The 27,412-nt window shown below is 49.7% G+C and overlaps 1 protein-coding gene across 1 annotated transcript in view; it reads right to left on the reverse strand.

Annotated features, from left to right (window-relative positions):
* Positions 1-27,412, reverse strand: part of myo10 (myosin X) — a 366,827-nt gene that overhangs the window by 302,954 nt on the left and 36,461 nt on the right. Inside the window, exons 10-12 of the mRNA XM_072509536.1 lie at positions 15,331-15,399; positions 15,090-15,172; positions 12,829-12,937 (exon numbers count right to left, since the gene is read on the reverse strand). Coding sequence (XP_072365637.1) covers positions 12,829-12,937; positions 15,090-15,172; positions 15,331-15,399 — 261 coding nt within the window. The remainder of the gene's footprint in view (positions 1-12,828; positions 12,938-15,089; positions 15,173-15,330; positions 15,400-27,412) is intronic.

Consider the following 27,412-nt stretch of genomic DNA (forward strand, 5'->3'; position numbering starts at 1 on the left):
TTAGAAACAGGAAACGAGAGATCACCCTGTTAGGGGTTTTCTATAGGCCTCCGAAAAGTTCCAGAGATGTAGAGGAAAGGATTGCAAAGATGATTCTGGATAGGAGCGAAAGCAACAGGGTAGTTGTTATGGGGGACTTTAACTTTCCAAATATTGACTGGAAAAGCTATAGTTCGAGTACTTTAGATGGGCACGTTTTTGTCCAATGTGTGCAGGAGGGTTTCCTGTCACAGTATGTAGATAGGCCAACGAGAGGCGAGGCCATTTTGGATTTGGTACTGGGTAATGAACCAGGATAGGTGTTAGATTTGGAGGTAGGTGAGCACTTTGGTGATAGTGACAACAATTCGATTACGTTTACTTTAGTGATGGAAAGGGATAGGTATATACCGCAGGGCAAGAGTTATATCTGGGGGAAAGGCAATTATGATGCGATGAGGCAAGACTTAGGATGCATCGGATGGAGAGGAAAACTGCAGGGGATGGGCACAATGGAAATGTGGAGCTTGTTCAAGGAACAGCCACTGCATGTCCTTGATAAGTATGTACCTGTCAGGCAGGGAGGACGTGGTCGAGCAAGGGAACTGTGGTTTACTAAAGCAGTCGAAACACTTTACAAGAGGAAGAAGGAGGCTTATGTAAAGATGAGACATGAAGGTTCAGTTAGGGCGCTCGAGAGTTACAAGTTAGCTAGGAAGGACCTAAAGAGAGAGCTAAGAAGAGCCAGGAGGGGACATGAGAAGTCTTTGGCAGGTAGGATCAAGGATAACCCTAAAGCTTTCTATAGATGTGTCAGGAATAAAAGAATGACTAGGGTATGAGTAGGGCCAGTCAAGGACAGTAATGGGAAGTTGTGCGTGCAGTCCGAGGAGATAGGAGAGGTGCTGAATGAATATTTTTCGTCAGGAATATTCACACAGGAAAAAGAGAGTGTTGTCGAGGAGAATACTGAGATTCAGGCTACTAGATTAGAAGGGCTTGAGGTTCATAAGGAAGAGGAGTTAGCAATTCTGGAAAGTGTGAAAATAGATAAGTCCCCTGGGCCGGATGGGATTAATCCTAGGATTCTCTGGGAAGCAAGGGAGGAGATTGCTGTGCCTTTGGCTTTGATCTTTAAGTCATCTTTGTCTATAGGAATAGTGCCAGAAGACTGGAGGAGAGTAAATGTTGTCCCCCTGTTCAAGGAGGGAAGTAGAGACAACCCCGGTAACTATAGACCAGTGAGCCTTACTTCTGTTGTGGGCAAAATCTTGGAAAGGTTTATAAGAGATAGGATGTATAATCATCTGGAAAGGAATAATTTGATTAGAGATAGTCAACACGGTTTTGTGAAGGGTAGGTCGTGCCTCACAAACCTTATTGAGTTCTTTGAGAAGATGACCAAACAGATGGATGAGGGTAAAGCAGTTGATGTGGTGTATATGGATTTCAGTAAAGCATTTGATAAGTAGGCTAACGCAGAAAATACGGAGGCATGGGATTCAGGGTGATTTAGCAGTTTGGATCAGAAATTGGCTAGCTGGAAGAAGACAAAGAGTGGTGATTGATGGGAAATGTTCAGACTGGAGTCCAGTTACTAGTGGTGTACCACAAGGATCTGTTTTGGGGCCACTGTGGTTTGTCATTTTTATAAATGACCTGGAGGAGGGCATAGAAGGATGGGTGAGTAAATTTGCAGATGACACTAAAGTCGGTGGAGTTGTGGACAGTGCGGAAGGATGTTACAAGTTACAGAGGGACATAGATAAGCTGCAGCGCTGGGCTGAGAGGTGGCAAATGGAGTTTAATGCAGAAAAATGTGAGGTGATTCATTTTAGAAGGAATAACAGGAAGACAGAGTACTGGGCTAATGGTAAGATTCTTGGCAGTGTGGATGAGCAGAGAGATCTCAGTGTCCATGTACATAGATCCCTGAAAGTTGGCACCCAGGTTGTGAGGGTTGTTAACAAGGCGTCCGGTGTGTTAGCTTTTATTGGTAGAGAGATTGAGTTTCGGAGCCATGAGGTCATGTTGCAGCTGTACAAAGCTCTGGTGCGGCCGCATTTGGAGTATTGCGTGCAATTCTGGTCGCCGCATTATAGGAAGGATGTGGAAGCATTGGAAAGGGTGCAGAGGAGATTTACCAGAATGTTGCCTGGTATGGAGGGAAGATCTTATGAGGAAAGGCTGAGGGACTTGAGGCTGTTTTCGTTAGAGAGAAGAAGGTTAAGAGGTGACTTCATCGAGGTATACAAGATGATCAGAGGATTGGATAGGGTGGACAGTGAGAGCCTTTTTCCTCGGATGGTGATGTCTAGCACGAGGGGACATAGATTTAAATTGAGGGGAGATAGATATAGAACAGATGTCAGAGGTAGGTTCTTTACTCAGAGAGTAGTAAGGGCGTGGAATGCCCTGCCTGCAACAGTAGTGGACTCGCCAACACTAAGGGCATTCAAATGGTCATTGGATAAACATATGGATGATAATGGAATAGTGTAGATGGGCTTTAGAGTGGTTTCACAGGTCAGTGCAACATCGAGGGCTGAAGGGCCTGTACTGCGCTGTAATGTTCTATGTTCTAGGTGTCCACCTTGGTCCCGGGCCTCTGCACTAGTATCATCAGCCAGGACCTAAGTCAGTACCCCTTATCCCTCAAGAGCAAACCCGTCATCCTGGAGTGGTCCTTGAAGATGCCAGGGGTCTCAGAGTGTCCCAGCGTGTCGCTGTCACACATGTGCCCTGGGTGCGTGTACACAGGTGCATGATCCGGAGGTGGTGGTCACACACGAGTTGAACATTCACGGGGTGCTACCCCTGCCTGTTAATGAAGGGCACTCCCTGATGCCCCGCTGCCATCAATTACCCCCTGGACCTGGGGCATTCATCGATAGAGGAAAATCCTGCTTTCCGGGCATCCGGGTGGGGTTGGTCCAGGTCAAAGTTAATATAATCTACTGCCTAGATAGCAGGGCATCTGTGACCTCAAAGATGCATTTGTGGGCTGTAGCTTGCAAAATGTCGCACAAATCCCTGCTCGAGCCCGGGAATGAACCGGTTGCATAAATGTTCAGGTGACCTTCAAGCCACCGGGACCAGGTGTCCTCCTTCTCACCGTCTGGGTTCCTCCTCGATCTGATGGGTGGCTGTATCTTCAGTGTGTGTGGCATCCCCCTGCATGTGGGGTGCCACCTCCAGCCTGCATTGGCGCTACAGCGGCCTTCTCTGGCGTCTGGCCGCCTGGCCTGCCACCAGCACCGCAAGGACAGTGTACATTGCTGTTCATAGTACATATAAAAGATTTGGAGGAAAATGTAACTGGTCTGATCAGTAAGTTTGCGAATGTCACAAAGGTTGGTGGAATTGCGGATAGCGATGAGAGCTGTCAGAGGATACAGCAGGATTTAGATCGTCTGGAGACTTGGACGGAGAGATGGCAGATGGAGTTTAATCTGGACAAATGTGAGGTCAGGAATTTTGGAAGGTCTAATGCAGGTAGGGAATATACAGTGAATTGTCGAACCCTCAAGAGTATTGAAAGTCAAAGAGATCTAGGAGTACAGGTCCACAGGTCACTGAAAGGGGCAACACAGGTGGAGAAGGTAGTCAAGAAGGCCGGGGCATTGAGTATAAAAATTGGCTAGTCATGTTGCAGCTATATAGAACCTTAATTAGGCCACACTTAATCTGGTTGCCACACTACCAGAAGGATGTGGAGGCTTTAGAGAGGGTGCAGAAGAGATTTACAAGAATGTTGCCTGGTATGGAGGGCATTAGCTATGAGGAGGGGTTGAATAAACTTGGTTTGTCCTCAGTGGAATGAAGGAGTTTGAGGGCCGACCTGATAGAGGTCTACAAAATTATGAGGGGTACAGACAGAGCAGATAGTCAGAGACTTTTTCCCAGGGTAGAGGGGTCAATTACTATGGGGCATAGGTTTAGGGTGCGAGGAGCAAGGTTTAGAGCATATGTACGAGGTAAGTTCTTTTACACAGAGGGTAGTGGGTGCGGTAGTCAAGACTGATGTATATATTAGGTGATTTGTGGTAAGGCCCTGTACTACAGGTACAGGGGTAGTTCCCTGCCTGCTGGCTCCGCCCAGTAGGCAGAGTATAAATATGTGTGCTCCCCATACAGCAGCCATTTAGCCAGCTGCTGTAGGAGGCCACACATAAGAACAAAGAACAAAGAAATGTACAGCACAGGAACAGGCCCTTCGGCCCTCCAAGCCCGTGCCGACCATACTGCCCGACTAAACTACAATCTTCTACACTTCCTGGGTCCGTATCCTTCTATTCCCATCCTATTCATATATTTGTCAAGATGCCCCTTAAATGTCACTATCGTCCCTGCTTCCACTACCTCCTCCGGTAGTGAGTTCCAGGCACCCACTACCCTCTGCGTAAAAAACTTGCCTCGTACATCTACTCTAAACTTTGCCCCTCTCACCTTAAACCTATGTCCCCTAGTAATTGACCCCTCTACCCTGGGGAAAAGCCTCTGACTGTCCACTCTGTCTATGCCCCTCATAATTTTGTATACCTCTATCAGGTCGCCCCTCAACCTCCTTCGTTCCAGTGAGAACAAACCGAGTTTATTCAATCGCTCCTCATAGCTTATGCCCTCCATACCAGGCAACATTCTGGTAAATCTCTTCTGCACCCTCTCTAAAGCCTCCACATCCTTCTGGTAGTGTGGCGACCAGAATTGAACACTATACTCCAAGTGTGGCCTAACTAAGGTTCTATACAGCTGCAACATGACTTGCCAATTCTTATACTCAATGCCCCGGCCAATGAAGGCAAGCATGCCGTATGCCTTCTTGACTACCTTCTCCACCTGTGTAGCCCCTTTCAGTGATCTGTGGACCTGTACTCCTCGATCTCTTTGACTTTCAATACTCTTGAGGGTTCTACCATTCACTGTATATTCCCTACCTGCATTAGCCCTTCCAAAATGCATTACCTCACATTTGTCCAGGTTAAACTCCATCTGCCATCTCTCCGCCCAAGTCTCCAGACAATCTAAATCCTGCTGTATCCTCAGACAGTCCTCATCGCTATCCGCAATTCCACCAACCTTTGTGTCGTCTGCAAACTTATTAATCAGACCAGTTACATTTTCCTCCAAATCATTTATATATACTACAAAGAGCAAAGGTCCCAGCACTGATCCCTGTGGAACACCACTGGTCACAGCCCTCCAATTAGAAAAGCATCCCTCCATTGCTACCCTCTGCCTTCTATGGCCTAGCCAGTTCTGTATCCACCTTGCCAGTTCACCCCTGATCCCGTGTGACTTCACCTTTTGTACTAGTCTACCATGAGGGACCTTGTCAAAGGCCTTACTGAAGTCCATATAGACAACATCTACTGCCCTACCTGCATCAATCATCTTAGTGACCTCCTCGAAAAACTCTATCAAGTTAGTGAGACGCGACCTCCCCTTCACAAAACCGTGCTGCCTCTCACTAATACGTCCATTTGCTTCCAAATGGGAGTCGATCCTGTCTCGAAGAATTCTCTCCAGTAATTTCCCTACCACTGAAGTAAGGCTCACCGGCCTGTAGTTCCCGGGATTATCCCTGCCACCCTTCTTAAACAGAGGAACAACATTGGCTATTCTCCAGTCCTCCGGGACATCCCCTGAAGACAGCGAGGATCCAAAGATTTCTGTCAAGGCCTCAGCAATTTCCTCTCCAGCCTCCTTCAGTATTCTGGGGTAGATCCCATCCGGCCCTGGGGACTTATCTACCTTAATATTTGTTAAGACATCCAACACCTCGTCTTTTTGGATCACAATGATTCTGGAAGGGGGCTATCTACACCCCCTTCACCAGACTCAACATCTACCAATTCCTTCTCTTTGGTGAATACTGATGCAAAGTATTCATTTAGTACCTCGCCCATTTCCTCTGGCTCCACACATAGATTCCCTTGCCTATCCTTCAGTGGACCAACCCTTTCCCTGGCTACCCTCTTGCTTTTTATGTACGTGTAAAAAGCCTTGGGATTTTCCTTAACCCTATTTGCCAATGACTTTTCATGACCCCTTCTAGCCCTCCTGACTCCTTGCTTAAGTTCCTTCCTACTTTCCTTATATGCCACACAGGCTTCGTCTGTTCCCAGCCTTTTAGCCCTGACAAATGCCTCCTTTTTCTTTTTGACGAGGCCTAAAATATCACTCGTCATCCAAGGTTCCCGAAAATTGCCGTATTTATCTTTCTTCCTCACAGGAACATGCCGGTCCTGTATTCCTTTCAACTGACACTTGAAAGCCTCCCACATGTCAGATGTTGATTTGCCCTCAAACATCCGCCCCCAATCTATGTTCTTCAGTTCCCGCCTAATATTGTTATAATTAGCCTTCCCCCAATTTAGCACATTCATCCTCGGACCACTCTTATCCTTGTCCACCAGTACTTCAAAACTTACTGAATTGTGGTCACTGTTACCGAAATGCTCCCCTACTGAAACATCTACCACCTGGCCGGGCTCATTCCCCAATACCAGGTCCAGTACCGCCCCTTCCCTAGTTGGACTGTTTACATATTGTTTTAAGAAGCCCTCCTGGATGCTCCTTACAAACTCTGCCCTGTCTAAGCCCCTGGCACTAAGTGAGTCCCAGTCAATATTGGGGAAGTTGAAGTCTCCCATCACCACAACCCTGTTGTTTTTACTCTTTTCCAAAATCTGTCTACCTATCTGCTCTTCTATCTCCTGCTGGCTGTTGGGAGGCCTGTAGTATACCCCCAACATTGTGACTGCACCCTTCTTATTCCTGATCTCTACCCATATAGCCTCACTGCCCTCTGAGGTGTCCTCTCGCTGTATAGCCGTGATACTCTCCCGAACAAGTAGCGCAACTCCGCCTCCCCTTTTACATCCCCCTCTATCCCGCCTGAAACATCTAAATCCTGGAACGTTTAGCTGCCAATCCTGCCCTTCCCTCAACCAGGTCTCTGTAATGGCAACAACATCATAGTTCCAAGTAGTAATCCAAGCTCTAAGTTCATCTGCCTTACCCGTAATGCTCCTTGCATTAAAACATATGCACTTCAGGCCACCAGACCCGCTGTGTTCAGCAACTTCTCCCAGTCTGCTCTGCCTCAGAGCCACACTGTCCCTATTCCCTAGTTCTCCCTCAATGCTCTCACCTTCTGACCTATTGCTCCCGTGCCCACCCCCCTGCCATACTAGTTTAAACCCTCCAGTGTGACACTAGCAAACCTCGCGGCCAGGATATTTATGCCTCTCCGGTTTAGATGCAACCCGTCCATCTTATCCAGGTCACACCTGCCCCGGAAGAGCTCCCAGTGGTCCAGATAACAGGAACCCTCCCTCCTACACCAGCTGTTTAGCTACGTGTTTGTCTGCTCTATCTTCCTATTTCTAGCCTCACTGGCACGTGGCATCTTAGTGTAATAAAGCCTCAGTTGCATTCAACTCTCGTCTTTGTGTAATTGATCGTGCATCAATTTATTACACTAAAGTTTTCAGAAGATGGACCTCTGCATCAAGCCAGATCGCCTGCAGCTGGATCCGCAATCAGGCAACGCCAAAAAGGACTTTGAACATTGGCTAGCCTGTTTCGAAGCTTACATCAGGTCTGCACCAGATCCAATTCCGGAAGCTCAGAAGATTCAGATCCTCTACACACGGTTGCGCTCCAGCGTCTTTCCGCTTCTCCAGGATGCGCCGAACTACGATGAAGCCATGGCGCTACTGAAAGAAAACTACGCTCGCTTTACGCCAGACACATCCTCTCCATGCGCAGTCAACTCCCTGGTGAATCAGTAGAAGACTTCTTGCGTGCTCTAATTCTCCTAGTCAGAGACTGTGACTGTCAGGCTGTCACGGCCACTGAACACTCGAACTTGCTTATGAGGGACGCTTCTGTTATGGGGATAGAGTCAGATTACATCCGCCAACGCCTTTTAGAAGGGGCTACTCGCTCAACCTCGCGGCAACCAAAACGCTTGCGCTCTCGCTGACGGTCGCCTCGCGCAACATCCAGGCCTACACCCCCAGCCGCGCGACCCACCCCTCCTACGCATTGTGGACTCAGCAGACGGCCGCCCCATCGGGGACCCCACTCAGCCAATCCCACGCCTGTACCGCGCAGCAGCCAACCAACCCCGGGGGCCCCAAATGTTACTTCTGTGGGCAGCCAAAACACCCGACAACGCTGCCCGGCCCGGAGCGCCCTTTGCAAGGCCTGCGGCAAGAAGGGGCACTTTGCGGCGGTGTGCCCGGGGATACTGCATAGCCACTCTCACTGTCCAGACTTTACCGGCTTCCGCCTCTGCACCCTCGCCAACCTCTGCGCTGCCTTACTACTCGGCCTGGAGAGCCTAACTTTGAAATTCGGCAGGCCCCTACCACCCCTTACTGTGTGCAGCCACGTAACCCTAAAGGTCGACCCACCTTCCCTATTTGCAAACTTAACCCCAGATTGCAAACCCGTCGCCACCAGGAGCAGACGGTACAGCGCCCAGGACAGGACCTTCATCAGGTCCGAAGTCCAGCGACTGCTTCGGGAAGGCATCATCGGTGCCAGCAACAGCCCCTGGAGAGCCCAAGTGTTAGTGGTGACAACTGGGGAGAAACACAGAATGGTCGTGGACTACAGCCGAACCATCAATAGGTACACGCACCTGTACGCGTACCCCCTCCCTCGCATATCTGATATGGTCAATCAGATTGCACAGTACCGGGTCTTCTCAACTGTGGACCTTAAGTCCGCCTACCACCAGCTCCCCACCACTTTCTCAGGGTTCCTTTCGGCGTCACCAACGGCGTCTCGGTTTTCCAGTGGGAAATGGACCGAATGTAACCGGTATGGGCTGCAGGCCACTTTCCCGTACCTTGACAATGTCACCATCTGCAGCCACGATCAACAGAACCATGACGCCAACCGTGCCAAATTTCTCCACACCGCCACTCTCCTCAACATCACTTACAACAAGGAGAAGTGTGTGTTCAGCAGGAACCGCTTAGCCATCCTCGGCTACGTTCTGGGTCCCGATCCTAATCGCATGCGCCCCGTCATGGAACTCCCCCTCCCCCACTGCCCCAAGGCCCTCAAACGTTGCCTGGGGTTCTTTTCTTACTATGCCCAGTGGGGTCCCAAATTATGCGGACAAGGCCCGCCCACTCATCCAATTCACTCTTTTTCCCCTAACGGCCGAGGCTCACCAGGCCTTCAACCGTATTAAGGCCGACATTGCCAAGGCCGTGATGCACGCAGTCGACGAGACGCTCCCCTTCCAAGTCGAGAGCGATTCATCAGACGTCGCTCTGGCCGCCACCCTCAACCAGGCAGGCAGGCCCGTGGCATTCTTTTCACGAACCCTTCATGCCTCCGAAATTCGGCACTCCTCCGAGGCCCAAGCCATCGTTGAAGCTGTGCGGCATTGGAGGCACCTGGCCGGCAGGAGATTCACTCTCCTCACTGACCAACGGTTGGCAGCTTTCATGTTTAACAACACACAGCGGGGCAAGATCAAAAACGATAAAATCTTGGTGGAGGATCGAGCTCTCCACCTACAACTACGAGATTTTGTATCGCCCCGGTAAGCTCAACGAGCTCCCCGATGCCCTATCCTAAGGTACATGTGCCAGCGCACAGGTGGACCGACTCGGGACTCTGCATGACAACCTTTGTCACTCGGGAGTCACACGTTTGAACCACTTCATCAAGGCCCGCAATCGGCCCTACTCCGTTGAGGAAGTCAGGGCAATCACCAGAGACTGCCAGGTCTGTGCGGAGTGCAAACCGCACTTCTACCAGCCAGACCATGCGCGCCTGATGAAGGCCTCCCGCCCCTTTGAACGCCTCAGTGTGGACTTCAAAGGGCCTCTCCCCTCCACCGACGGTAACACGTACTTCCTCAGTGTGGTCGATAAGTACTCCAGATTCCCCTTCGCCATCCCATGCCCTGATGTGACGTCTGCCACCATCATCAAAGCCCTCAACACCATCTTCGCTCTGTTCGGGTTCCCCGCCTACGTCCACAGCGACAGGGGATCCTCATTCATGAGCGATGAGCTGCGTCAGTTCCTGCTCAACAAGGGTATCGCCTCGAGCAGGACGACCAGCTATAACCCCTGGGGAAATGGGCAGGTGAAGAGGGAGAATGGAACGGTCTGGAGGGCCGTCCAGCTGGCCCTGCGGTCCAGAAATCTCCCGGCCACCCGCTGGCAGGAGGTCCTCCCCGACGCACTGCACACCATTCAGTCGCTCCTATACACTGCGACTAATGACACACCCCATGAACGTCTCTTTGCCTTCCCCAGGAAGTCCACCTCCGGGTGTCGCTCCCGACTTGGCTTGCAGCTCCAGGACCCGTACTCCTCTGTAAGCATGTACGACTCCACAAGGCGGACCCTTTGGTTAAAAGGGTACAGCTACTCCACGCCAACACGCAGTACGCCTTCAGAGTGTACCCCGACGGCCGCCAAGATACTGTCTCCCTCATGGACCTGGCACCAGCTGGTTCCACACACACACACCCCTCCGACCCAGCGCCAACCCCCTTCCCCGGCGCATCCCACCGCAGCCGCCGCCCCAGGACAATCCGTCCTCCCCCTGCCCACGCCCGAGGATGACGAGGATTTCGGCACGCTCCCAGAGTCACCGAGGACCAGACCGACACCGGAACCGCCAGCACCACTGCGGCACTCCCAGATCAAAGCTCTGGACCGACTGAACCTGTAACTTGATCGGGACTCCATTTTTTCTCTGTAGTTAAAACATGTACTTGTATATAGTTCTCCACCAGCCCCGCCGGACTCAATTTTAACAGGGGGTGAATGTGGTAGTCACCAGTGATGTATATATTAGGTGATTTGTGGTAAGGCCCTGTACTACAGGTACGGGGGTAGGTCCCTGCCTGCTGGCTCTGCCCAGTAGACGGAGTATAAATAAATGTGCTCCCCATACAGCAGCCATTTTGCCAGCTGCTGCAGGCCACACATCTTAGTGTAATAAAGCCTCAGTTGCATTCAACTCTCAAACAAAGAACAAAGAAATGTACAGCACAGGAACAGGCCCTTCGGCCCTCTAAGCCCGTGCCGACCATGCTGCTGTATTTGTCAAGATGCCCCTTAAATGTCACTCTCCTCTTTGTGTAATTGATTGTGCATCAGTGGGGGCCTGGAACTCGTTGCCGGAGGAGGTGGTGGAAGCGGGGTCGATAGTGATGTTTAAGGGGCATCTTGACAAATACGTGAATAGGATGGGAATAGAGGGATACGGACCCCAGAAGTGTAGAAGATTTTAGTTTAGACGGGCAGCATGGTCAGCGCAGGCTTGGAGGGCCAAAGGGCCTGTTCCTGTGCTGTACTTTTCTTTGTTCTTTGACAGTCTCACCGGGACTAACACACCAGCCATATTGTTATATCTGTAATGAATTGGAGAAGGAGATAGACCCCAGGGCCCTCAAATACCCCAGGCTCACCCACCCTTACATGTTCCGCCCCTCTACAGCAAGCCAGTTGTGCTGGCAAACCTTGCTCTGCGCACTCATCCTCGGCCACATCAGGAGGCTCCAGACACTAAACCCCTGCCGGGAACATTCGGGAGACTGTGCTCAGATGCTTTGATCCACACTTACCACTTGATCGCGAGGATATCTCCAGTGCTGAAGCCCAGCTCGTGTGTTTTATTGTTGGCTGCTATGGTTCTGACGCCAGGACCCAGGTATCTGAGAAATAATTGTCCTTCCTTCCTGCTGTAGAAAAGGAAGGAAACAGCAACAGCAGCCTCCAGGCATCTGCAGCCACCAGCAGGAGCAAGCAGCAAACACAACCTGCAGCTGTGAAGTGCTCTCACAACTAACAACGCAAATTCTTCATCAGCAATAGCCTTCAGCTGTGAAGCTAGACGCTACTCATAGCCAAAGGGAGTTAAAGTGACCTTCAGTATATAACCAGGGACAGGGCTCAGTCCTGAAAGTTTTTGCAGTTGCTCCATTATAGAATGAACGGACATCGCGCGACAATCACCAGGCAGGAATGTTCCCTTCCAGTCGGGGAACACCTCAGCAGTCAAGGGCATTCAGCCTCTGATCTCCGGGTAAACGTTCTCCAAGGCGGCCTTCAGGACGCGCGACAACGCAGAATCGCCGAGCAGAAACTTATAGCCAAGTTCCGCACACATGAGTGCGGACTCAACCGGGACCTGGGCTTCATGTCGCATTACATTCATCCCCCGCCATCTGGCCTGCAAAATCCTACCAACTGTCCTGGCTTGACACAATTCACACCTCTTTAACCTGGGGTTACCCCATCTCTGGATCTGTAACGATTTAATCACCTGCTAATGGTCGCATTCCAAGCATTGTTTGGCATCTTTGAATTTGTCTATATATATGTTTCTGGAACAGACCTCTTCATTCACCTGAGGAAGGAGCAGCGCTCCGAAAGCTAGTGACATCGAAACAAACCTGTTGGACTTTAACCTAGTGTTGTAAGACTTCGTACTGTCCATTATAGCAATCCACAATAGTTAAAGATTGCTTGACGACCTCACAGACGAAGTCTCAGCGAGGGCGAGATCCAGATCGTGATGTCTCAGGAGATCCCGTTAGATCTCGAGAGACATTCAGAGTGTCGCAAATCTCGCAAGAGAGCTCTCGTGAGATTTAATGGCCTCATCACGTCACCGAGGCAGGCGCGACGAGGTCATTCCGAATATCCGCAGCTCACCTCAAGGGTTAAATGGCATTTTGACAGGCTGGCACTATTAATATCCAATGATTCAGAAGAATGACTAAATAGCAGCTATAACATTATGTATTATGTTAAAAAATCCAGCAATTCAAACACTGAAAGGGATAATGCTGACCTTGAACTGTGAGCTTACAGTTGGCTTCCGATGTTTGGATCCAGATTTAAGTGTGTCTTCATTGTTCTGGCTAGATGCATGCTCAAATAAGTCATAGATGAAATCCAGTCTGAAATCATGAAAATAAATCAATGCCAATGATGAGGAATACATATACTTCAATTGATTGGATCGGATGATCACAGCCACAATAACCCTGTTCTGAATGGAAATCAGCTCCAGTTGGTTGTCACATGGTTTCTAAATTGTTTCACTATTTGTTCATGGTATGTTGGAATCTAATGGAAGCAGTTCCAAATATAAATAATTTTGACTAAGATATCACAGAGGAGGTATTAGCCTGCACTGGAATTTATGCTAACCTGACAAAGTCCTTATTATTGTGCCACCTCCCTGTGCAGCTGAGGCACCTCGGTGTTCCTCCTCTCCCTCCTCTAACCCCTTCCCACATGCTGCTCCTCCTCTTCATCTGATGAGCTGTCTCATTCCAGGGCCTCACTTTTCTCAAGGTACACATCTCTCTGATAGGCCATGATATGGTGAACCCACCAGACCACCACAATGTGGGGGGCCTTTACAGAAGCATAATGCGAGGCATCCCCAGACCGATCCAGGCACCAGAACCAGATCTTCAGAAGCCAAGTGTCCTGCTCGATGGTGGTCCTCCTGATCAGCTGGCTTCTGTTGCAGCACTCTTATGACTCTATCATGGGGTCACATAAAGGGGTCAGTAACCATCTTCAAAGGATCAATCATCCACAGAGTTTGCAGTGGGAACAAAATGCTGCTGAATCCTGGACTGCCTGACATTGAAAGGGTCACAGCGGCTATCAGGAAATTGAGAACACATATGCAGGAAGCACATGTTATAGCAGCAAACCATCTGAGGGAGTAGATTTCCTTCCTGTTCATGAATTTAATTGGCAGTTCACTCATTGCCTGAATAGTCATAGAGGCATAACTGATAATGTCCTGCACCTGCAGAAATCCAGTGATAGTGGTGAAAATACTGCCTTTTGTGCCTGTGAGTCTGGAATTGAACGTACTTCCCAGGTCTCTGGAACAGGGATTCAAGGACATCATGAATGCATTCAGGGACATCCCTTTGCGAAGAAATTTAAGATCTTGGTGGCACCAAGATCTTGAATTTCTTCTCCTTTGGCTCATTCCAAGGCCACAGTGAATGACCGTTGACATATACTGGCAGGGAATGGCAAGCAGCACTGTCAGGTATGAGGTCTTCCACAATGAAGGCATCTCAGTCGCCATCTGCCTGGGTTGGTATAATTTCCTGAAGCACTGATTCTGACATGTCCAGCTAGCGATGTCCTCCTTTGTCTTCTTGCCCCTTTCCCTCTCCTCTACCTCTCCTGCTCAGGATGTTGATCCTCATTGCCACGAGACCCAAAATCTGAGTCACAGTTACTGCTTTCCTTGCACTCCCTATTACACCTGGAAGCCTTAATCCCTTCTCTTATGCTCCCACAATGCCAGAAAGTGACCACCCTCTACACTGTCCAAGTGTGTATAGAACACCCTGTCCGTAACCTGTCTACTCCATTTTGCTACACCCGTGCAGCTGGTCTGCTACTAACCCAAAGTACAGCCATAGGCCTGCTTCCCCCAGCACCAAAATCCCAAACTGGCAAACAAACCAAAGACAATGTGGAAAAATACCCTGTATGTACTGAATGGTTACAATCTGGAATGCATTGCCTGAAAGGCTGATGGACAAAGATTTCCAATAACTATGAAGCTTTCATGAGGATTGGAAATGGAAACAATTACTAGACTACAGGGTAGAGGAAAGCTTGCTGGATTTCTCTTGCAGAGAGCCGGAACAGACTTCACAGGTCGAAGGCCTCCTCTGCTACAATGAAATAGTGAATAGAAATGAGACTGTTCATCAGCAGACTGTTTCACTGTGGTTTCCTTAACTCAAAAGGTTAAAACTATTTTAGAATCTGGCTGCAATGAAAATAATGCCCATTAATGCACTCATGAAGGAACAAAATCCCTGATTTGGTTTACTTTACTGTTAATTATTCCTCTCCACACAACACTATCCCTACCTCACCACTGCACCCAAACAAAATCCCTGCTATAGTTTATTTTACTGTTAATTATTCCACTCCACACAACATTATCCCTACCCAACCACTACACCCAAACAAAATCCGTGACAGGGTTGAGCTTATTCTCATCTCATCCTCCCTCTACCCCAAAGTAACTATAAAATACATTTGATTCAAAGTTAATACCTGCTTTCACGCAACAGGTTCAATACATCATGTCTGAATGTGTCTCTGTTCTTCTCTAGAATTCCCTTTACATGATATAAAACCTTAGGATGGAAAAGAACAGTCTGTTTATAATGAAGAAGAGAAAGGATAACGAAACAAAACTGTAAAGAATGTTTCCCTCAGGTAATTACTAATAGTCACAGTAAAATGCTATTGAAGGTAATTAAAAATGAAATTAGATGAAATACAGCATAAATACCTCTCCAGCATAGTGTTTCACTCCAAAATAATGGTCATTGACTCTGGGCTTCACATAGAAGGGATTGTTCTAGGAAAAAATGCAATACAGGTTCAGTTACAAATGGAATTCAATGTTCCAATTAATCATTGGAAGAGTAGAATCAATGTCTTTGCTCCTCACTCCTCAAGGTGCTCCCATTTCTTTCTTTCACAACCTCCGAGACTAAAGCAGGCTGTTTGCAATCTTGGGGTTGTTTTTGACCCAGAGATGTGCTGCTGACCACATATCTCCACCATCACCAAGCCCATTTTTTTCCACTTGCATTAATAATAATCTTCACTCGTGTCACAAGGGCAATGAAGTTACTGTGAAAATCCCCTAGAAGCCATATTCCGGCGCCTGTTCGGGTACACAGAGGGAGAATTCAGAACGTCAAATTCACCTAACAGCACGTCTTTCGGGACTTGAGGAAACTGGAGCAGCCAAAGGAGACCCACGCATACACGGGGAGAACGCGCAGACTCCACACACAGTAACCCAAGCTCGAACCCGGGTCCCTGGCACTGTGAAGCAACAGTGCTAACCACTGTGCTATCATGCCACCCTATTAACATCTTCGAATTTCATCCCACCCCAGCTGATCTACTACTGACACCCTCATTCATGCCTTTGTTATCTGCAGATGTGATTATTCCAATGCACTCCTGGCTGCACTCCCATTTCCGACCCTCCATACATTTGAGGTAAACTCTCCTGCCTGTATCCTTACTTTCAATGTTCAACTGTGAACTTGGTGATCAACATTGGCTGCAGCTCAAGCGACATATTGATCTTAATATTCTCGTTCTCATTTTCAGATCCCTCCATGGTCTTGCCTCTCCCCATCTCTGTAATCTTCTCCAACCCCACAAATCTTCCAAGGTGTTCACACTCAAATACTTCCATCTCCTTTAGTATCCTTGATTTTAATTACTCCACCATTGGTGGCCACGCCTAGAGTTACCTAGGCCCCAAAGCTGTGAAATTCCACCCCCACACCTCTTTGGCTCTCCCGCTTGCTTTCCTTCTTAAAGACTGATGCGACCATCAATTCACTCGAGACAAGAGTAAAGGTGAACAGTGGCTTTAATCAACTTAGAACAGTGCCTACCAGCGAGTGACACAATATTGTGCGCCGCCTACAGGTCGACTGCTCTTTATACCCCCCTCAAGGGGAGGAGCCATGGACGGAGCCCATACATGTCCCAACATGTTCCCCTATGGATGATGCCATACAATGGCCCAAAGGTGGAGCCCACAGGTGCAACAACATAGCACAGATGCAAATACAAAGGCAAAGCATGGTACTGATAAAGTGGTGGATTATTGGTATGTAGCCACTTAAAATGGCCAACTCCCGATTCAAAATGGCGAACGGCAAAGGCTGATGGGAAAGTCAGCCAACACGACACAAACGAGCAGCTGCAGGTTGGCTGTGTATTTACCTCTGGATAGGCCAGACAAGATCGATACCATCAACCATCAGCATAACCAAATAACAACCATCTGCATACTAATGAGCAATCCCCGGGAACAATCAGCAACATTTAGACACACAAAGCCAAACCAGACTCTTCGGCGCCAGCAGAAGCCTACACAAAAGGAGGTGAACGACCACCTCAAGACCGCCCATCGATCAGGGAACTGCTCCAGCATTGGAGAAAATCGAACCAAGTGATTGGGAAAAAGCCCAATCACTTGGGACCAGGTACAAGGTCCGCCCCGAAAGGCGGGAAGCCCCTGGGGACTATAAAAATTGAGCCCCATGTTCAAGTCGCTCTCTTCGCTCTTCTTCTTCGGCTTGCTTCCAGCTATTCCAGCTCTCGTCACTCTTCAGCAGCCGATCGAACCTCTAAGTCTTACTTCAACGCTCGCTACGAGATAGGCGCTCCTAGCTATCAATCTGTACCAACTTTGAATCCCGCAGGCTCAGAACCCGAACGAAAGGCCATTTATTTCCCTGACCTGGTGGGCCAGTTCCAAGTTAAGTATAGGCCTGTTAGTTGTAGAAGTAGCTTAGACGTAGAATGTATGCATGAGTAGTGATTACTGTGTATAATAAATGTGCTTTGATTTAAATCTTACTAATCGGTGTATTGGATTATTGATTATTACTCAGACTTGAACCACGTGGCGGTATCATAAAGGTACCTGGCGACTCAAGAGCAAAGGTGATAAAAAAGAGCAATAGATGCAAATAAAAGGCAAACATGGTACTGACACAGTGGTGGATTATTGGTATAATACATTCACCACTTTCACTCCCTGTTAAAAAATATGAAGTCCGGCAGGGGTGACGGGTTGATCCATGCGCCGTGATCACTGAACATAAAGCTCTGCGTTGCTGCTGGCCCGGGTGGCGAGCTCATCCGTACTGGCATCGGTAGTGGGGGTGCTGGTGGGCACAGACGTGGACTCCGGGAGTGTCTCTTCTGGAGCTTCATTCCTGTGGACCGGTGAAGGGGGTATGGCGGGCGGGATATAGTGGAGGGGTGGCGGTGGTGGAACTGGCAGGCGCCAGGTCCTGGAGGGAGACCGTATCCTGTCGGCCATCAGGGTGTTCGATTTAAGCGTACTAGGGGGCTGGACCCTCTCTACCAGAGGATCGGCCTTATGGCTCTTGACGTGGTTTCTGAGTAGGACTGGCCCCGGTGTCTTCAGCCAGGGTGGAAGCGAGGCCCCTGAGGTGGATCTCCTAGGGAAAACAAATAGGCGGTCATGAGGGGTCTCGCTTGTTGCCTTGCAAAGTAGGGACCTAATAGAGTGGAGCGCATCGGGGAGGACCTCCTGCCAGTGAGAAACTGGGAGATTCCTGGACCACGGGGTCAGTAGGACGGTCTTCCAGACCGTCGCGTTCTCCCTCTCCACCTGCCCGTTTCCCCTCAGGTTATAACTGAGAGCCCTGCTCGAGGCGATGCCCTTACCGAGCAGGTACTGACGCAGTTCGTCGCTCATGAACGACGAGCCCCGGTAACTGTGGACATAATTGGGGAAACCAAACAGGGTGAAGACACTATGTAGGGCTTTAATGACGGTGGACGTGGTCATATCGGAGCAAGGGATTGCAAAGGGGAAGCGGGAAAACTGATCAATAATATTGAGGAAATATGTATTGCGGTTACTGGAGGGGAGGGGCTCTTTGAAATCGATACTGAGGCGCTAAAAGGGCCAGGATGCCTTTACCAGGTAGGCCTTATTTGGTCGATAGAAGTGCGGCTTGCACTCCGCGCAGATTTGGCAGTCCCTGGTCATGGCTCTGACCTCCTCGGTGGAGTAGGGCAGGTTGCGGGCCTTGATATAGTGGATAAGCCGGGTGACACCCGGGTGGCAGAGGTCATCGTGGATACCCCGTAGTCGGTCATCTTGCGCGCTGGCGCATGTGCTGCGGGGCAGGGCATTAGGGGGCTTGTTGAGCTTCCCAGAACGATATACTATATCATAGTTGTAGGTGGAGAGTTCGATCCTCCACCTCAAGATCTTATCGTTCTTGATTTTGCCCCGCTGCGTATTGTCGAACATGAAGGCTACCGATCGTTGGTCGGTGACAAGGGTGAACCTCCTACCAGCGAGGTAGTGCATCCAGTGCCGTACGGCTTCCACGATGGCTTGGGCTTCTTTTTCGACCGAGGAGTGTCGAATTTCAGAGGTGGTGAGGGTGCGCGAAACAAACGCTACCGGTCTGCCTGCTTGATTGAGGGTAGCGGCGAGAGCAACCTCTGATGCGTTGCTCTCCACCTGGAAGGGAACGGACTCGTCCACCGCATGCATCGCGGCTTTGGCGATGTCCCCCTTGACGCAGCTGAAGGCCTGGCGGGCCTCAGTTGCCAGTGGAAAGATGGTGGCCTTGATTAGTGGGCGGGCTTTGTCCGCATAGTTGGGGACCCGCTGGGCATAATATGAGAAGAACCCGAGGCACCTCTTCAGGGCCTTGGGGCAGTGAGGGAGGGGGAGTTGCAGGAGGGGGCGCATATGGTCAGGGTCGGGTTCTAGGACCCCGTTCTCCATGACGTAGCCAAGGATGGCTAGTCTGGTTGTGCGGAAATCGCATTTCTCCTTGTTGTAGGTGAGATTGAGGGTTTGAGCGGTTTGGAGAAATCACTGGAGGTTGGCGTCGTGGTCCTGCTGACCATGGCCGCAGATGGTGACATTGTCCCAAGTACGGAAATGTAGCCCGCAGCCCGTACTGGTCCACCATTCGGTCCATTGTTCTTTGGAACACCAAAACCCCATTCGTAATGCCAAAGGGGACCCAGAGGAAGTGGAAAAGGCGGCCGTCTGCCTTAAAAGCCGTGTAGTGGCGGTCCTCTGGGCGGATTGGGAGCTGGTGGTATGCAGACTTCAGATCCACTGTGGAGAACACCCGATAGTGTGCGATCTGGTTTACCATGTCTGCAATCCGGGGAAGGGGGTACACATCGAGTTCAGTGTACCGGTTTATGGTTTGGCTGTAATCAACAACCATCCGGAACTTTTCCCCGGTCTTGATGACCACCACCTGAGCTCTCCAGGGGCTATTGCTGGTCTCAATGACTCCCTCCCGCAAGAGATTCAGGACCTCGGACCTGATAAAAGTCCTGTCCTGTATACTATACCGCCTGTTTCTGGTGGCGACTGGTTCGCGAAGAGTGAGGGAGGGTCGACTTTTAGGGTCGCGAGGTTGCATATGGTGAGTGGGGGCAGGGGCTCCCCGAACTTCAGGGTTAGGCTCTTAAGGTTGCATTGGAAATCTAGTCCCAATAGGAGAGGAGCGCAGAGGTCTGGGAGCACATATAATTTAACATTTTCGTACTCGGCGCCCTGTATTGCTAGGGTTGCGGTAGTGTACCCTTGGATTTGCACCGGGTGCGACCCAGAGGCGAGGGAGACAGTTTGGTGCGCCGGGAAAATTGGGAGCGAGCAGCATCTTACCAAGTCCGGGTGAATGAAGCTCTCTGTGCTCCCGGAGTCAAAGAGGCAAGGTGTCTCGTGCCCATTTACCTGGACGGTCATCATGGAGCTCTGGAGGTGCTTGGGTCGCGACTGGTCCAGGGTGGCCGTGCTGAGTTACGGGTAGTCGGCGTGGTCGGAGGTGCTGGGGCGGCTCCGCGATGGCTGCCCATGTTGATCGTACGCGTCGAGCATCGTAGCAGATGACGGCCTACTTCCAGAGAGGCGGCTAACTTTACCGTTTCATCCAGGCCCAGGCCCCCTTTTCGAGTCGGCACTGTCGCACGTAGCTAGACCGGACTCCCGCCACGTAGACGTCGCGGATGGCGAGTTCCATATACTGAGTGGCCGTAACGGCTTGGTAATTGCAGTTGCGTGCGAGGGCTTTGAGGTCGCGTAGGTAGTCATCTAGCGACTCCCCGGGACGCTGGCAGCGAGTGGTGAGGATGTGTCGCGCGTAGACCTCGTTCACGGGCCGTACATAGAGGCGTTTGAGCTTCGCGAGGGCATCCGTATAGGAGGAGCCTTCGTCGAGTTGAACAGAGGTTCGATGGCTCACCCGTGTGTGGAGGAGGCTCAGCTTCTGTTCGTCAGTGACGGAAGGCGTGGAGGCGGCTGCGAGATAAGCCTTGAAGCATCGAAGCCAGTGCAAAAAATATCTTTCGCCTCTGCGCCCTGCGGATCGAGTTCCAGTCGGTCAGGCTTGAGGGCCGATTCCATTGTTGCGTTTAAGTTGATTAAATTGATGCAACCATCAATTCACTCGAGACAAGTGTACAGGTGAACCGTGGCTTTAATCAACTTAGAACAGTGCCTGCCTGCGACTGAAACAATACTGTGCGCCATCTACAGGTCGACTGCTCTTTACCCCCCCCCCCCCCCAAGGGGAGGAGCCATGGGCGGAGCCCATACTTGTCCCAACATGTTCCACTATGGATGATGCCATTCAATGGCCCATAGGTGGAGCCCACAAGGGCAGCAACATAGCATAGATGCAAATACAAAGGCAAAGCATGGTACTGATACAGTGGTGGATTATTGGTATAATACATTCACCACAAAGACATACTTTAAAATCTACTTCATTGACCAATCTTTTGATCTGATGTAATTTCTCCTTCTGAAGCTCATGTCATATTTAGTTTTATAATGCTACCATGAAGCACCTTGGGACATTTGATTACGTTACAGGTACTATACAAGTTGCTCTCATTGTTGGAACAGTGACAAATTAAAACACTGTGGATTGATCAGAACTATTCTGTTAACAATTTGCTTATTCCTTATGGTTCATTCCTATCCCAAGCTAAATATAGGACTACAATCATATGTTTGTGAACAAAGAGTTTTAAATAACTTGTTTCTCGTGGCACAGGACAACAAATACAATTTGACCACATCAAATCAAAAGCAACAAATATTGTACAGTTAGAATCTGCTTATTTCATGCCATTTACCTGCTGTGATGGAACTGTACTCTACAAACCACATTCAGAAAGGTGACAAAGATAGTTCAAACAATATTACTGTGAACGTTTAAAAACAAGAGCATGTTTTTTTTATGTGCACTTTGATAAACCAACGGATGAAACAAAAAGGAACCAAGCGCTTGATTAATTCTTTAATCAGAAGACAGAGCTCAAGAGGCGGCACAATGGTTAGCACTGCTGCCTCACAGCACCAGGGACCCGGGTTCAATTCTGGTCTTGGGTGACTGTGTGGAGTTTGCACGTTCTCCCCATGTCTGCATGGGTTTCCTCCGAATGCTCTGATTTCCTCCCACAGTCCAAAGATGTACAGGGAAGATGGATTGGTCATGATAAATTGCCCTTTGTGCCCAAAAATGTGCAGGTTTATGGGGTTATGGGGAAAGGGCAGGGGAGTGGGGATAGAGTGCTCTTTCAAAGGATCGGTATAGACTCGATGGGCCGAATGGCCTTTTTCCGCATTGCAGCAATTCTATGGTAAAAAAAAATGGACACCTCCCTATTTACAATCATCAATCTCTGTTGGATTTCCATGGTCCAGGTCAAGACTGACATGGTTAAGTGTTGGGGCGAGGAGAGACTTAAAAATGAGAGGAACTGCAATCTTGAAGTTGCACCGAAACATTGAAAAAATTTAGTGTAATGCAACCAAACCTGCAAAACAAAATCTAATGTGATTTAAATTACCAATACAATTCAATACATTAAAACTTTATTAAGTGTCATGATCCAGTATATTCTGAACTATAACTAACTTTTATATTTTAAACTGACCACAAAAGGTTGCAGAGTGATGGCTGCTGTGATGAATGTAGGAATTTCAGGTATATTGTATTATATGTATTTGTTGCATTAGGGGTTAAAAGCCTGAGATAGTGTGTGTATGACTGCTGCAGTAGTGTTTTCAAAAATCCTGTTTGAAAAACAGCTGGGCTTTCTGGAGACAGTGTGCAATTAAAGCATCGTAAAAGTGTAGGCTAGTGGACTTTTGTTCATATTAAGAGGGTTCCTTGGGGAGTAGATAATTGGAGACATTGGGCAAGTTTCTCCATTTGGGAGACTATGTTCTCCAGCCGGAGATGAAATGCACTTAATTTGCACTCTCAAGTGATTCCCAATCCTTAGCCATACAAATTTCTGCACGCCGAGGATTACAAGGGATTCCCTAGGGAGATTCCCAAGTTGAGAAACTAACCACAATGTTTATAAACATCTTTGATTGACAGCTTTGATTGACCATTTCAAATAGAGTTACGTGCTGTTAGTTTCTAGCTGACCATTTCAAAGTCATTCAACAATGAAGGGAGATGAATGGAACAATGTAGCCAGCTGTGTGTGTGTGGAAGCTGTCAATCACAGCCTTGTAAAATCAATATCAAAGAAATGAAAGAATGGCTTGCAGATCATAGGGGGTTTAAATCTAGCTGACTGGTTTCCTCTTTCCAGGAATTGACAGGTGGTGCTTCCTGAGTATGTGCTGTCAGGTGTATTGCCCAGCTGAGTTTCAAAGCAGTGACATTTTTCACTTCCTCTTTCTGGACTGCTCTTTAGCTTCCAGACAGGTGTCTCTCTTCTGGGGTCTCCTTATTTAGTAGTGATCTTTATTGTCACAAGTAGGCTTACATTAACACTGCAATGAAGTTACTGTGAAATGCCCCTAGTCGTCACGTTCCGGCGCCTGTTCGGATACACAGAAGGAGAATTCAGAATGTCCAATTCACCTGACAGCACGTCTTTCGGGGCTTATGGGCAGAAACCCACGCAGACACGGGGAGAAGGTGCTGGCTCCACACAGACAGTGGCCCAAGCCAGGAATCGAACCTGGGACCCTGGAGCTGTGAAGCAACAGTGCTACCCACTGTGCTACCATGTTGCCCACGGTAGGGGGTCTCTTGCGGGGGGGGGGGGGGGAGTCTTTTTATTTTGGGGATCTCTTTATTTAGAAGGTCTCGGGGGAGGGGGAAATCTCTACATTACAAGTGTCTCTGTGGGGGATCTCTTTATTTAGGGGGTGTCTGTGGGGGGTCTTTAATTAGGGGGCCTTCCAATTTCGCTCTGCAGGCAGCTCCCTTAAAGTGTTACCCCCTTGGCCCACAGTGTCAAATACATGCTTGTCATACCAGCAGTAATTCACTCTCATGTGATTCCCAGCCCAGAGGACTGGAGAATCCCGCGGGCCCAGAGATTATGTTGCCCAGCCTGGTAACTGGTGCGGGGCATGAACCTCGATCCAGAGTCCAGCGGGGGACCGGAGCATTGGAAACGAGTCGGTGCCTACTGCTGATCCCATTTTCTCCCCAATGCTGTATTCTCTGCCACATCAGGAACTCTTCCACTGGTGGCGCGAGGCGGAGAATCCAGTCCAGAGTGTTTAGTTTTAGTAAGATGATGTAGTTAATGGGAGAAGCTAGGGCTGAAGCAGCTTCTGCAGTTTAAAAGTTTAGGTTCAGATTGGAATGCATCCAGAGAAGCAACTGCTCTCAATACAGTGAAGTTAAATCGGTCTGTGGACAGACTAGCAGTTTTTTTCAAAACAGTTCAGTTAGAGATTTGGCTGGGGACAGGCCAGAAGGAGCTGATTTCATGACAGTGAGTTAAAGTATTTCCTGTTAAAAAGGTAAGAGCAATTTCAAAGCCTGGCCGTTTAAACAATAAGTTGAGCCAGGCAAGAATCTGCAGCTGGTTCCTGAAGGATATCACTTTCTCAAGCATTCCTGAGTCTGCTAACTGTATTTAAAAGTGTATTGTGACTTGAGAATGGTTTTGTTTGAGGGGAGATAAAGATAGTGCTAAGAACTGTTTCATTGTGTTGTTAAGCACTGGTTAACTGGTAATTAAAAACTATTTATCTTTATGATGTTAAAGTAGTAAAACTACATTAGTAATAAAGGTTGTTTTACTATACCATGGATAGGATTCTCCATCCAGCGACGCCGGAATCGCGGTTGGGCGAAGATTAGTGCATTAACCAAAAATCGAGCTCCTTGCCGGGTGCCCAGCGAATGGCCACCCTCTGCCGCATCAATAGCAGCATGAATGCTTGCTGGCATGCAAATTATACAGTATCAACCGTTAGCATATCATTAATGGGCCCGACCCAGTCGTCTCCAACCTCCCGCGATGTTCCGCCTCCGCCAGGCAGAACTGACGTCGAAGCCATGGCTACTGACGGTGAGACAGAGGAGATAAGAAAAGTTTCCAAAGGTGCAACAGTGGGCTGACAGTTTTGCTGCTGGCTGGGGGGCAACTGCCAGGGCCAGAGGAAGTACCGGGAAGCGACCAGGAGATGGGCCTTGTGTTCAGGTGTCCCCCCTTTACCCGGCAACCACTGCCACCTGGCTGCACTGCACTGACTGCCCACCCTGTCCACCGCCGTGTGCGCGTCACTGCTTCTCCAGAACACCCCTCAGGAACCTCAAGACCCCAGCCAACCCACCAAACGTGATGTGCGTGGACCAGCGCACCCAGTGGCTCACCAGGTTCTGGCACCCTTTGATACACCAACCCGAGATGCTGTCCCACTGCAGGAGTGTGGGACAGCAGAAGGGAGGGAGCAGAGCACACCCTGAACAATGGACGCATGTACCCCAGCCCTGCTATCCTCCCTGGCACATCACCCCCCCAGGGCGGATGCCCCACCAGTGGCACCATCAGCCAGCCCACCCTGCAGGACCACCAGCCGTCACAAAGCCCCACCTGCCCACTGTGCACCTGCGACCATCCATCCTGCCCCCAGACAGGTAGGCACAATTCATGCGTTACACCCAGGACCCATGGCACACTGCAGAACCAGACAGGAGCCGCGGAGCATAACGCTGGCAGAGACAGGTTGAGGGGCAGAAGACCCACCAATGACGGGCACCAGTTGGGGCAGGAGTGTGTTGCTTAAGGAATAGGTTCGGGGGGGGGCGGGAGGGGAAATGTGGGGGCGGAGGCCGCCGTGCAGGCCAGGGCCACCCTGTAGCCCATCGGACCTGGTTGGACACGAGGATACTCAGCATGCTAACATGTCTGCCCTTTACCCCCTGTACAAAATTAAGTTCGGAGTACAGCCGGGTGTGGTTGGCATCTACCTAGCCGCCATAGTTCTGCCGGTTGCACTGAGGCTGCACAAGAAAGAGCTGCTTCGGGAGAACCCTGCAGAAGAGAAATCTGCCCCAGAGGAGCAGGAGCCAGTTGGTAAGGATGGAGAGCCGGCTGCCCAACAGGCCGAGGAAGTGGGAAGAAGGCGTCGCATCAGGTCCCGTCTATACCGGCAGCGCTTGTCGTGCCAAGACCTGCTGGACTGGGCGTGCCACCGCTGACTGCGGCTGAGCTGGGAGCCCATGCGACCTCTGTGCCAGATCATGGTGCATCTGGAACCACGGGGGAATGGGGGAGGACATTCGTTCCTGGTGGCCGTAAAGGTGACAGTCACCCAGAACATCTATGCCACAGGGCCCTTCCATGCGCCGAGTGGGGACCTCTCTGGGATGTCCCAGACCTCCGTGCAAAGATGCACTCCGCCACAACGGATAACCCGTTATGGGCAGGTGGCACAATACATTGCCTTCGGTGTAGACCGAGCCCACCAGCTTGCCTAAGCAGCAGGATTTGCTGCCATCGCTGGCATGCCCCAGGTCCAGGGGGCATGCCTATGGCACCGCTGCATGAGTGAGTGCCCTTCATCAATCGGAAGGGATTCCACTCCTTCAATGTGCAGCTGTGATAACTGGATGTACATTGTGCTGTCCATGCCTGCTATCCAGGCAACGTGCACAGCACCTTTGTCCTGGCACACTCGACAATGCCCGACACATTCAAGGTGCTCCCCCCGGTTGAAGGGTTGGCTCTTAGGCGGTCGTGGCTGACAACGCCTATTTGGAGGCCTCAGACGTACGCAGTCTGGGGCTCCGGATGCCCATCCAGCGCCAAAAGGCATAATTGAGTGGTACATTTGCATGCTGAAGGCATGATTCAGGCGCCTGGACCGCTCTGGAGGCTCTCCCATATCGTGCTGGCCTGCTGCATCCTCCACAACATTGCGCAGCAGAGCGGCGATATTATGGCATAGGCATACCTCGTCCAACGAAGACGTTGCAGAGTAGGGCAGGCTGGGCAGAACATGGGGCCCAACCAGGGTTTCTGTCCGGTATCCTAGCAACTGGGTTGAGGTCTGGTCCGGAATCGTACTGCAGCCCATGGATCACCGAACAGTTCTTGTGCATTGTAACCACTTATCTGTCTCAAGAAGGAACAAGACTCAATGCCTTATCCTAAAACTAATTCAAAAGAGTAATTTCAAATTGAATGGGTTTTGTCAGGTAGAAAAACACTTTGACTGCCTCCTCCCAAGATGTGAAATTCACAACACAGGATGTATAATCACCCACCTTATTTGGAAAATGACTTTGAACTTATGGAAACCACATGAGGAAGCCATTGCATTGTCTGCCTTAGAAATCTAGCAAAAAGTTCTTGCAGAGTCTTTCATTAGCAACATATTAATTTAGCTGCAAGTCATCCAAGCAACCAAGCTAATAAATATCAATATCCTGAAAATGAGAGATCTTAAATACCTCCCCGAACCTGTTCCAACTTTGAGTTCACCTGAGAACTAGCCTTCTGTAAATTCAACTACAAGCAGCTAAGCTACGCAGCTTACTGAG

This window comes from Scyliorhinus torazame, chromosome 6, assembly GCF_047496885.1.
Source record: "Scyliorhinus torazame isolate Kashiwa2021f chromosome 6, sScyTor2.1, whole genome shotgun sequence".
Classification (NCBI taxonomy): Eukaryota; Metazoa; Chordata; class Chondrichthyes; order Carcharhiniformes; family Scyliorhinidae; genus Scyliorhinus; species Scyliorhinus torazame.